Source organism: Plasmodium sp. gorilla clade G2 (genome assembly GCF_900097015.1).
Source record: "Plasmodium sp. gorilla clade G2 genome assembly, chromosome: 12".
Lineage (NCBI taxonomy): Eukaryota > Apicomplexa > Aconoidasida > Haemosporida > Plasmodiidae > Plasmodium > Plasmodium adleri (nom. inval.).
The window spans coordinates 657,501-670,000 of record NC_041704.1 but is presented as its reverse complement, the minus strand read 5'-3'; the positions used below and the strand labels follow the sequence as shown (position 1 = coordinate 670,000).

The window sequence follows — 12,500 nt, the reverse complement described above, 5'->3', positions numbered from 1 at the left end:
GAGTAAAGAAAATATATATATATATATATATATTTTTTAAAGAAAAAAATTTGACAAATGTTCAATGAATATATTTTTGAAAGAATAATTTAAGAATCAGTACTTTTTATATTACTATATTATAATTCTTTCTTATTATGTTGAAATTTGGTTGGATACTTATATGGAAATATTCTCAACAGTGTATTTTAAAAAATGGTTACAAAAAATTTAATGATAAGAATATAGTAAAAAGATTTTACCTTAATAATAATATAATTTATAAAATAAATAATAGGAAATATAATTTTTTCAACTACTGTAAAAGTTCCTACCAAAAAAATTATGCTCTCCGTCTATTACAAAAAGAAAATATAAGTACAAAAAGAAGAAGATATTTTAAAATAAGAAAACATCAAAAAAAAAAATATAAAAAAAAAAGAATGGGATTGTCTACAATTCCATGGATACCTACAAAAGAAAAAATCAGAACTTATAAATTACCTCGACAAAGTAAACTTATAAATAAAAGATTTATGAGAGATAATAAAGGAGGTCGTCGTTATCGTTTGAAGAAACAAAGATAACCTGAACAAGTCATATAAAAAAAAAAAAAAAAAAAAAAAAAAAAAAAAAAAGAAAATAGCTAGCTAGCTCTAATATATAATATCAACAATCTTTTTATTTATTCATCCATTTGTTAATAAATTGATATAATCATTTTATTATTTCCTTTTTTTTTTTTTTTTTTTTTTTGTCTATACTTTTTAATTTGAATACTCATTTGTTATATTTACATAGACTTATTGATATATTAAATGATATATATATATATATATATATATATATGTATGTATATATTTTTTATTTTTTATTTTTTTTGTTTTTATTAATTTTTTTTTAATTATTTCATTTTAATATTCAAATTATATTTAAAACTGAAAAAAGAAAAAAAAAAAAGTTATATTTGTGTACACATAATTTTATACTAATAAATACTTATGTAGGATTGTAAAAAATAAAATATATACATATATATATATTTATATATATATATATATATGATAATATTATAAAATTAGTGATATATAATAATAAATATATGACAACTTTAATTATAAAAAAAAAAAATTGATAAAAATTTGATAAAACAAAAATTATTTTAGAAAGAAAATATATATATATATATATATATATATATATATAATAAATATATGAATTTATAAAATAAAATGTGGAATATATTTAATATATATAATATATAAAATGGTTTATAAAAAAAAAAAAAAAAGAATGATTGAATGATTAAATGTATAAAATAAATTTTTAAAATGGGTAATTTTATAAGAAGATAAACAAAATATGGTTTAAGAAATATAATTAATAATAATAAAATAACATTCTTGAAATGATATTTCTTCGGATTAAAAAAAAAAAAAAAATATATAAATATATATATATATATATATATATATATATATATATATACATTTTATTTATAAGTCTTACAATGATTATGTTAATTTTTTTTTTTTTTTTTTTTTTTTTTTTTTTTTTTTTTTAAAAATATCGATAGATGTTATTCCTACTTTGATGATTTTTTTGCCATAATTTGAGCCCTCAAGGTTTTCATTCTTAGGATTACTTCATCTACTGTTCTTGTTTTTAATTCTTGTGATACTAATTTGAGTCGTTCCTTTATTGGTATAGAAGCTGGATATTTCATTAAGGCTTGTTCTAACAAATGTTGTTCTTCATGTGTCCATGGTTTTTTTTTTTCGACATCACCATTTAGATTATCCGTTTCAAATTGGTTATTATTTTCTTTGTTTAATTTATATTCCCTTTTGTCTAGGTTATCATCAATTTTTTTCATAACACCTTTATTTTGATTCTTGAAATGATCAAAAGGTGTTTCATCAAAATTTCTGCCTAAATTTTTTAGTGTATCATTTTCAAACATTTCTTTTGTTTTTTTGATAACTTCCTTAACATTTTTGGTTTTTATTGAATTAGATATTAGAACCCATCTATTACGTGTACCTCCAGGATATAATTTTAGCGCTTTAGCTAGTAGAGAGACTTCTTGTGCGCTCCATTTATTACTTGTCGATTCATTATCTTCATTATTTTTTTCATTATATATGTTGATATTAGATTGTATAGATTCATTACTATATAAGTTCGTTTGCTCGTTTTCTTTTTTTACATGTTCATATACATGTTCATTACTTTCATTTATATTAATTTGTGTGGAATCATTACTATATATGTTGGTTTCCTCGTTTTCTTTTTTTACATGTTGATATATTTTTTCATTATTGCTGTAAGGAATATTATTTGAAATATTGTTGTGTATAATATCTTGTGAATCCATATTTGCATGAGTATTCGAATGAATTTGTTCTTGATCTGCTTGGTCTTCATCTTTATTAAATTGATCGTTAGTCTGTGTATCAATTTGGAAGTTGTGTTGATTACTTAGCTGATCGAGTTTATTTTCTATAATAAAAGAATGATCTTGAATATACTTTTTAAATGTATCTATTAGTGTTAGAATTTGTTTATGATTCAAGTGTAAATTTTTAAGATGTGCTATAAATCCTGTGTTAGTTCTTCCATCGTTAGAAATATTATTATTATTTTCATTGTTATTTGTTGATGTGCTTGTTTGACTTTGAAATGATTTTTTCGGTTCATTTATATGATTATATATTTTTTTATGGAGAGTATTATTTTTAATATTATTTGTTAGTGTTGTTGTTGTATCTGTATTATTTTTTGGAACTGTAAAATTTAATATCACATAAATATCATAAATAAATTCACATAAATTATCAAATGACATGAGAGATAATTTTTCTTGAATATTTTCTACATTGACTATATTTGATAATTTGGTAAGACATAATGATTTAATATGATGCTTCCATAATTTAATAGAAGCTTTATCTATATTTTTTTTATGACTACCTAAATTATTATTATTATTATTATTATTGTTATTATTGTTGTTGTTGTTCATGTTGTTATTATTTTCATTTTTTTGATTTCTCTTTTCAATCATTGCTTGTTCTTTTTTTTTTAATTTTTCTAATTTTATTCTTTTATTTTCAGCAATAATTCTAGGATCATTATTATAAGCTAGATCAACTAATTTAATAATTCTTAGATTTTCTGTTTTTGATGCTTTCTTTTGAATTTTTTTATTTTCTCTTTCCATCCATCTTCTTTCTTCTCTACATTCAGCCTGTTCATAATCATATTCATTTTGATATGAAAAATCTCTCCAATTATTAAAATTATACCAGAAATCATAAAAATATTTTACATCTTTTATATCTGTATTTTCATCACCTATATCTGGTACTGGTTTTATAGCTGACCATTTTGCATTTCTTTTAAATACTGGTCTTAAAAAAGTATAAAAATTTTTTGCTTCTTCTAATTGTGTTAATGTTGGTACACTTTCATCAAATGGTATTGAACTGTCATATTGTTTTCTTAATATTTTATCTGATAGTATTGTATATGAATCTTGTATTTTTAAAAAAATATTTTTTTTTTCATCATTTGTTAATTTTTCTATATTATATTTTTCAATAAAATATAAGAAATCCTTTTCATTCTCATTCTCATTATTATTATTATTATTACTTGAATTATTCATATATTTTGTTTTTTTATTTTTTCCTTTTTTTTTCTTGTTTTTCTCTTTTTCCTTTTCATTCAAATATGCTGTACCTTTATTTTTATCAGGATGAAATAATAAAATTAATTTTTTATAACATGATTTTATTGTTTCTAAATCATCTGTTTCTTCAACACCTAAAACATCATATACATCAATATTTTGATCTATACATTTCTTTATTAAATTACTTCCTTTTTTAAATTGACCTTTTGTATTATCTCCACCATTATTATTTTCTTTATTATCATAATCATCTTGTTTTATTTCATCATCTTCCTCATTCCCTTTTTTGTTTTTTTGGTTTTTTTTTTTATCTTCTTTATTATCACTGGTTGTTTTGTTTTGATCTACATTATTCTTATTCATACTCTTTTCTAACTTTAGCATATAATCAATTTTATCTTTATATAAAAATATCTCTTCAATTGGTTCTATGCTTTTATTATTCTTACTCTTTTTTGTATTCTCTTCTTCATTTAATAATAATATAGGTACTTCATATTTTATATAAAACATAAACCCTGCATTCTCTACTTTTCTTTTTCTTATATTAACACAAAGACTACATGAAATGTGTGGCAATGTTTTTAATTCATTTGCATATTCTAAATCATCTTTGTAAGGAATATCTTCTAGACATGGTATATCCTTACTCCTTTTTTTTCCTGCTTTATCTAACCATATTAAATTAGAACCACTCATTTTTATATTCTTTTTTAAAAGAAACAAAAATGAAATAAAAATAAAATAAAATAAAAATAAAATAAAAATATAAATATAATAAAATAAAATAAAATAAAAGAATTAATATAAATATAATATATATATATATATATATATTTTTATATATTTATAGTTGCCGTTCCTTTTATTTTTTTTTTTTATTTATCACATATGATAATATGTTCAATCATTTATATGGGGGAAAAAAAAAAAAAAAAAATATATTCTATTTTGCCTGTCCTTTATTTTTGTTTTTTTTTTTTCCTCACATTTTATAAATCATTATGAACAATACATGGAAAAAATAAAATAAAAAAAAATAAAAATAAAAAAAATGAAGTTGTGAATATATTTATGTATATGTATATATATATATATTATGTATATTTTTATTTCATTTTGTTTTATTTATTTATTTTTTTTTTTTTTTTGTTGGTCCTTCATAAATCTTTGTATATATCATCCCACTTTTATAATTTTTTCTCTTGGTTGTTATATTTGCATTATCCAAACATATAAAATTACAAAAAAAAAAAAAAAAAAAAAACTGAAGGGGATACAAGAAAATGTTATCATATTAGATAATATAAATAGAATTAAAAGAAAATTAAAAATATAACACACTACACATAGTTACAATTTTTTGGTCAAGACACATCTTCAATTAATATTTTATAAAAACATATATTTTATAAGATAATGAAATAAATTTTGTAGAAAAATAAAAATATAAAATATAAAAAAAAATAAATGTATATTGTTAATTTGAATGTAAATATAATAAATAAATAAAAAAATATATATATATATATGTAATATTATATTATATAATAAAAAAAACTAATTTTATTATATCATATTGGTTTTGTTTCTTAATAAAAGAAAAAAAAAATTTACATTTTATATATTATCTCATTTTTTGTTTTATGTTATATTTTATATGTTCTCCCACATTTATTTGTTATCACCATCCTCTTTATAAATTATTCAAAAGAATATATAATATATAATATATATTATATATATATATAATATATACAATATTTTAATTATAAAATAAATATTTTCCTATACATCTTTTCTTTTCTTTTTTTTCTTTTTTTAAATAATGTACAATAAAATAATATTACAATTTTGTATAGCTTTTATTTAAAAAAAAATATTATTATAATAATATAAATTAATTATATATGTATATTTATTTAATGAGTCATCATTCTTTTCTTTTTCTTTTATATTTACTTTGTTTTTATAAGGAATTAAAATAGAAATCATATATTTTTTTAATAACTTTATTATATTACTTTTTTTTTATATATATATTTAATTTTCATATTATAGATAAAATATATAATAAATAAATGTGATAACTTTAAAAGAAAAAACAAGGTGAATATAAAATAAAATATATAAATTTATTTATATATATAAATATAATATAAAGAAAAAAAAGAGGGTGAGATATAATAATACTTTATTATTTTTTAACGTTAATTACATACAGATTATAATATATTATTATTATATTTTTCGTTTTCCAACTTTCTTTTTTTTTTTTTTTAATATAAATAAAGAACTCATTTCCATATATATATATATAATATAATAATTATATATTATACTTTTCTCATATAAGATAAAAAAGAAGAAAAAAAAAAAAAAAAAAAAAAAAAGAACTATATATTTATATATATATATATTATATATATACAAATCATTGTATATTAAATATACATATTACATATTATATATATATTTATATATACTATTTATTATATATAAAGATGAAAAATAAAAATATATATTAAAAAAAAAAAAAAAAAAATTAATGTTAATTATTATATAAAAATAAAAACTATAAAAAGTTATACATATATATATATATACATACATATATATTATATATATATGTAATGTATATATTTTATATTTCTTATATATGATTTTTATACATGTATGTATAGAGGGTTAATTATAGGAAATAAAAAAAAATTGTAAGGAAACAAAAACAAAAATAATAATTTTTTTTTTATAAAACATTACATTTTTTATATTCCATACAAAAACAAAACTTTAAAAATATATTATTAAAAATAAAGAAAAATATAAGAAACACTAAAACTTTTGTTCTTTAATAAATAACTTAATGATGTTATATATATATAATATATATTTTTAACTTTTTATTATAAACAATTATATATAATATATTATAATATAAATGTATATTTAATAATATATATGCTAGTATAAATATAGATAATAGTAACATATTAATAAATTATTTCAAAAAAATTGCTGCTTTTATTTATTTTTATATTTAAAATAAACATTATCCTACAATATTATATATATGTATTATATATATATATATATATCACTTTGAATAATTTTTATTACTACCATTTTTTAATCAAAGTATTATTGTCATCAATTTATATAAAATGAGAATGTTCTGAATATGTTCCTTCTTTTTTTTTTTTTTTTTTTTTTTAATAAATAAAAGTCAGTCACCTTAAAAATAATAAAAAAAAAAAAAAAAAATGGCAACAATATGTATACATATTTTATATATTGTACCATATGTATAAGAATTCTTTTTTATATTTTCAAGCGTGGAAATTATAAAAAAGAAATGTATACAAAATAATTTCCAATTTAATATATTTTCTGTAAATAATTATATATTGAATGTTTATTAATCCATTTTTGAAACAACTTATATAGAAACATATTCCATGAATTAATATCGTCCTTTTTTTTAAATAATACGAATAAAAATATATATATATATATTATAGAGAATTTTTACATATTTTTTATTCTTCTTTTATATATATATATTATATAAAAAATCACCCACATTATTAATTCGTACTAAAAATATTATTTTATATTATTTTTATTTAATAATTTAAAATTATATTTTTCATTTTGCACGTGTATATTTTTTATAAACATAATTTTTTTTTAATAATACTCGAAAGGTAATTTTTATATATTTACTTATATATATACTCTGTATAATATTTTATATCATTTTATTATATATATATTATTTTTTTTTATTTTTTTTTTTTTTTTTTTTTTTTTTTTTTGGGCTACTCCGGGAATCGAACCCGGGACGTCTTGCACCCGAAGCAAGAATCATACCACTAGATCAAGTAGCCTAATGCAATATTTCCAAAAAATTGGATAAACTATTAATAATAGTAATTAAAAAAATATATGTATTTATTTTATTTTATTTTTTCTAATTAATATTAACACAGCTATATATTCTATATCATATGATATAATAATATATTCTTATATTTATTTATCACAAGTCATTGTAAAAAAAAAAAAAAAAAAAAAAAAAAAATAATAAATATTCATTATATATTGAAAATATATATTTTTAATATATATTAAATAAAAAAAAAAAAAAAAAAAAAAAATATAAGAAAAAATATTACATATATATATATATGTTTGTAAAAAGTTAATAATATAGTTAAAAGGACGAACATTTATATTTATATATATATATATATCAATATTTATATTAACATTTATGTTATAATTGTGTGTAGATTATATTCATGCAAACTAATTATTTGGTGCATGATATCGACACAAGGCTATGATTGCTAAGGAATGCTTATCTGATCTGAAGAAAGATAAATGTGTATTTATTCCTATACCTGATATTTCACATATATTTGTATTTTTAGAACAATTTAAGAAATTATTTCTTGTTGCTTGAAAGTTTGTATGAAATTCTAAAGAGAATCCAAATACTAGAGTATTATTTTGAGGACATGAAAAGTTAAGATAACCATCAGATTTATATTTATGAGATATGACATCACCTAAATTTTTTGTTTTACTATATGTTTGTAAATATTCTAATCCATTAGTTGTTTTATCAACACATGCAAGATATATCATACTTTGTTTAAATTTATTATTTTGTAAAACAGCTTCACAAGAATTTTGACCTGTACGACATGGATATATATCTATTTTATTAGCTGATGATGATCCTATTCCTTTCATTAATGCAAATCCAAAAAGTATTACTAAATCACCTGGACATGTAGCTGATATTTTAGGTGCTTCTCCTTGTTGTATTACTTGAGTAATAAAATCGAATGGTTTATTAGTACATAAAGCAAAAATGCGAATATCAGAATAATTTTTTTCAAATCCATTACCACTACATGATTCCTTCATGGGTTCACAAAGAGTAATACCATTAGTAGTACTTAAATCTTTATTTTTATAAAAATTTAGATTTATTGAAAATCCCATTAATAATGTTGTTCCTATAGGACATGTTAATAAACCAGGGGGAGGACCAGCATATAATTTTTGTATACATTTTTCTAGATATTCTCCAACTGATATAATATTATGATTATATTTTTCTTGATCAAATAATTGTAATCCATATGTTAATCCATAAAATGTTAAAGCATCTTTATATGCTTGTATCATTTCATTATCATCCATAAAAAAAAAACTAAATGGTAATAATTTTGTTCTTATAGGCATCGAATTATTATTAATTGATTGTACCCATTTTTCAAAAAAACTTGTATTATCTACATTTAATCCAGGATTCCCACCTAATATAGCTATATGTTTTGATAGTCTAAATTTATTTAACATCTTTTGAGCTTCCTTCTGAAATCCACTTGATAATCCCATCTTATGAAAATATATATTAAAAAAAGTTTTTACATTTATATTATTTTCTTTCATTTTATTATATTCTTCTTTATTAATATTTATTTTTATTATAATCTTACCACCTAAATATATTTCATATGCTACATGTGTTCCATGTAATTTAAAAAATAACATCCACTTATTTACATTCTCTTCACATTCTGAACTATTCAATTTATTAATATAATATTCATAACTACATTTACTATCTTCTTTTAAACCATCAAAATGTTTTGGTAATTTATTTAAGGCATTTTTAAAATTATCACTAAATTTATAACTTGTTGTTGTTATTGGTATACCTGTGTAATATCTTAAACAATATATTTTCATCAGAAATATTACATTGTTTTGTACTTTTAATTTTTTTAAAGCATTCTTAAATTCAGCAGATGCAGAAAAAGAATATGGAAAACTAGAAGGACTACTAACCTTTACATCTGATAATAATTCTAATTTGTATTGTTCCAAATTTCTAATCTCTTCAACATTTTTTGATTGACTACACGAATGTTCCGGTATAACCCATGGCTTCATCGACAATTTGTTTTTATTAACATTACTGTTATTTGGTTTGGAATTTTTATCATCATTAGGATAATCACCATTTTTAAGATCTTCACCATTTTTAAGATAATCACCATTTGTATGATAATCACCATTTGTATGATCTTCACCATTTTTATGATCTTCATAATTATTTAAACTTATCTCTTTTAAATTTATTTCTAATACAGGTCCTCTAAAACCAGGATCCACGTTCAATGTAGGATCACCCTCAGGATTGCCCATAATTATATCATATCCTAAGCCTAAATACTTAAGAGACAAATAATTATTCTTTTTATCATTATATACTTCTTTTAAGTTTTCTTCACTTTTTTCTTTAATAATATTATTATCATCATCATCATCATCATTTTTTAATAACATACTGTAGTATCTTTTATTTATAGGTAGTGCATCCCTTAAACTAAAATCTTTATAATAGTCCCTATCATTTATTCTTCTTCTTCTGATTGCTCTTCCTTCATTTATATTATCATTCATATTTTTATTACATGTGTCACAATCTGGACTATAATCTCCCTTTAAAACGTGAATAAGATCTGAATCATTTATATTGTAATAATTTTCATTTTTTTTTCTTCTATAACTTTTTTTGTTTTTTTTTTTTTCTTGATCCATATCCATATATTTTATAAAATTTAAACTTTTATTATTATCATTCCCATTACTATGATATGTTATATTTTTATCATCCTCTTCCATATTATTTCCATTTTTCCCTTCCTCATATATATCAATATCTTTATTTTTTATTATTGGATATTCTATTTTAATAAATTTGTCATTCTCAAAGTAATTCTTACCTGAACTGTTCAGGTCATTTTCTTCAATAAATTTTGAATTCACTTTATTTATATTATTATCATTATTTTCTGGAAAAGTATTATGTAAAAAAATTTTTTTTTTTTCATTTCCTTTATTCATATAAAAAGAATCATTGTTAAAATTTTTATTTTTGTCATGTTCTTGTTTTATTATATCCTTCTTTGTATCCAATGCTTTAGATATTTTTTCATTTTGTCTCAACATATCATTCATATGTTCATTTATAATAGCAAAATTTGTGCCATGTTTTTCCTTATGTTGTTCTTCATTTATTTTATTATTTTTTTGAGGATAAATATTTGATTCATATTTATTATCATATAAAGAATTATCTAATAAACTATAACTATAATGTTTTTTAAATAGTTTATTAATTTTATCAGAATGATTCTCTATACTGTTACTGTTTTTTTTCTTTAAAATGTGGAAGGAGTTATGCTCTTCCAGATTATGTGTACCATCTTTTTCATCGTCGACCAAATTATTATTTATTTTTTTACATTTTATATTAATTACAATGAAATGCACAAAAAAGAATATATAGGAAAGATGAAATTTGAGAAGTATTTTCATGAATAATAATGGATATATAAATATATGGATGTGTGCTTAATTAAATAATGTGTTACATACAAATGGTTTTTTTTTTTTTTTTTTTTTTTTTTTGGAAATTTCTTATCCTGGATAGAATTGTTATAAATTATAGATCCTAATAAATATAAAATGATGTTGTATATATATATATCGTTAATATATTCTATATGTAATTATATATATATTTTAGATGAACTTATATTTTTTATAATATAAAGAAAATATATATATATATAATGTTAGACAACCTATTTAATGGGAAAAATAATATATTATAACTTTAAATCTTAATTAGACAAGAATGAAAATATTTCACATATATATATATATTTATTTATTTATATTGATTTATTTATATGTCTTATGACAATTTAGTTATGTGATAGCTAAACGGGGGATATGACAAAACATTATTATGTTTCATTATTTGCTACTTATAATTAATATTATTGGTTAATGAATTATATTTATTAACTGTATAAATATATAACATGTATTTATGTTTTTATGCTATACATCTTATTTCTAAACTTGTAGGAAAAGCAAAAAAAAAAATAATAAAATAAAATAAAAACTTCATAAAAAATAAATACATTAATTAAATGTATAAATTCCTTCTTTTTACAGTTAAATATGTTTATGCTTTTATTATGTGTATTTACATTTTATATATATAATTTATACAAAATATTATAATTTTAAAGTTAGCTAACTTTGTTGAAATTTAAACATAAAAAGATAAATATATATATATATATATATATATATACTATTATTTTGAAAAGATCTAGAAATATACATATATATATATATATATATATATATATATTCTAATCAAATAAATGGTAACTATATCATAACAATATATCTTATTTAATAAACTAGCGCTTGAACCATAATAATATATTTTACATTAACAAGAAAATTATTTTAGTTCTTGTTTGTATCACACGAAAAATTATATATAATAAATGTTAAAATTTATTGTTGTTAAATTTTATTTTTGTTAAATTACGTTGTGATATTCTTTTAATAAAACAACAATATTTTTCGGACAGTCAGAAAAAAAAGAAAAAAAATATAAACACACATATATGATATTGTTTTTTTTTTCTTTTGGAATATTTTCCAACTGAAACAGGTGGAAATAAAAAAAAAATATATATATTTATTTTTTTTGTAAATTATCAATCTAAATGTTAATATTGTAATTACATCTCTTATGTGATTAATATATAATAACTACACCTTTTTTTTTTTTTTTCTTTTATAAATAAATCCCAAATGAAAAAGTATAAAATACATGTGAATAAGTTCTACCAGTATGTTTTAAATAATTAAACATGTGTATAATACCTTACAAAAATTGATGAAGCAACGTTAAATGTTTATATTATTT

General features: G+C 18.5%; 3 protein-coding genes and 1 non-coding gene across 4 annotated transcripts; 1 reads left to right on the top strand and 3 right to left on the bottom strand.

Moving 5' to 3' along the window:
* Positions 1-137: 137 nt before the first annotated feature.
* On the top strand, positions 138-566 carry PADL01_1217500 (conserved Plasmodium protein, unknown function; the record flags this gene model as incomplete). Its single annotated transcript, XM_028683132.1, has 1 exon — positions 138-566. The coding sequence occupies one exon, from the start codon at positions 138-140 to the stop codon at positions 564-566; it is 429 nt and encodes a 142-aa protein (XP_028539340.1).
* Positions 567-1,564: 998 nt separating this feature from the next.
* On the bottom strand, positions 1,565-4,375 carry PADL01_1217400 (DNA-binding chaperone, putative; the record flags this gene model as incomplete). Its single annotated transcript, XM_028683131.1, has 1 exon — positions 1,565-4,375. One exon carries the CDS (start codon positions 4,373-4,375, stop codon positions 1,565-1,567), a length of 2,811 nt encoding a protein of 936 aa, XP_028539339.1.
* A 3,119-nt stretch (positions 4,376-7,494) lies between these two features.
* On the bottom strand, positions 7,495-7,566 carry PADL01_1217300. The gene has a single exon. It is a non-coding gene; the product is annotated as a tRNA-Pro (tRNA).
* Positions 7,567-7,987: 421 nt separating this feature from the next.
* On the bottom strand, positions 7,988-11,080 carry PADL01_1217200 (perforin-like protein 2; the record flags this gene model as incomplete). The annotated part of the gene is made up of 1 exon (XM_028683130.1): positions 7,988-11,080. One exon carries the CDS (start codon positions 11,078-11,080, stop codon positions 7,988-7,990), a length of 3,093 nt encoding a protein of 1,030 aa, XP_028539338.1.
* Positions 11,081-12,500: the final 1,420 nt, after the last annotated feature.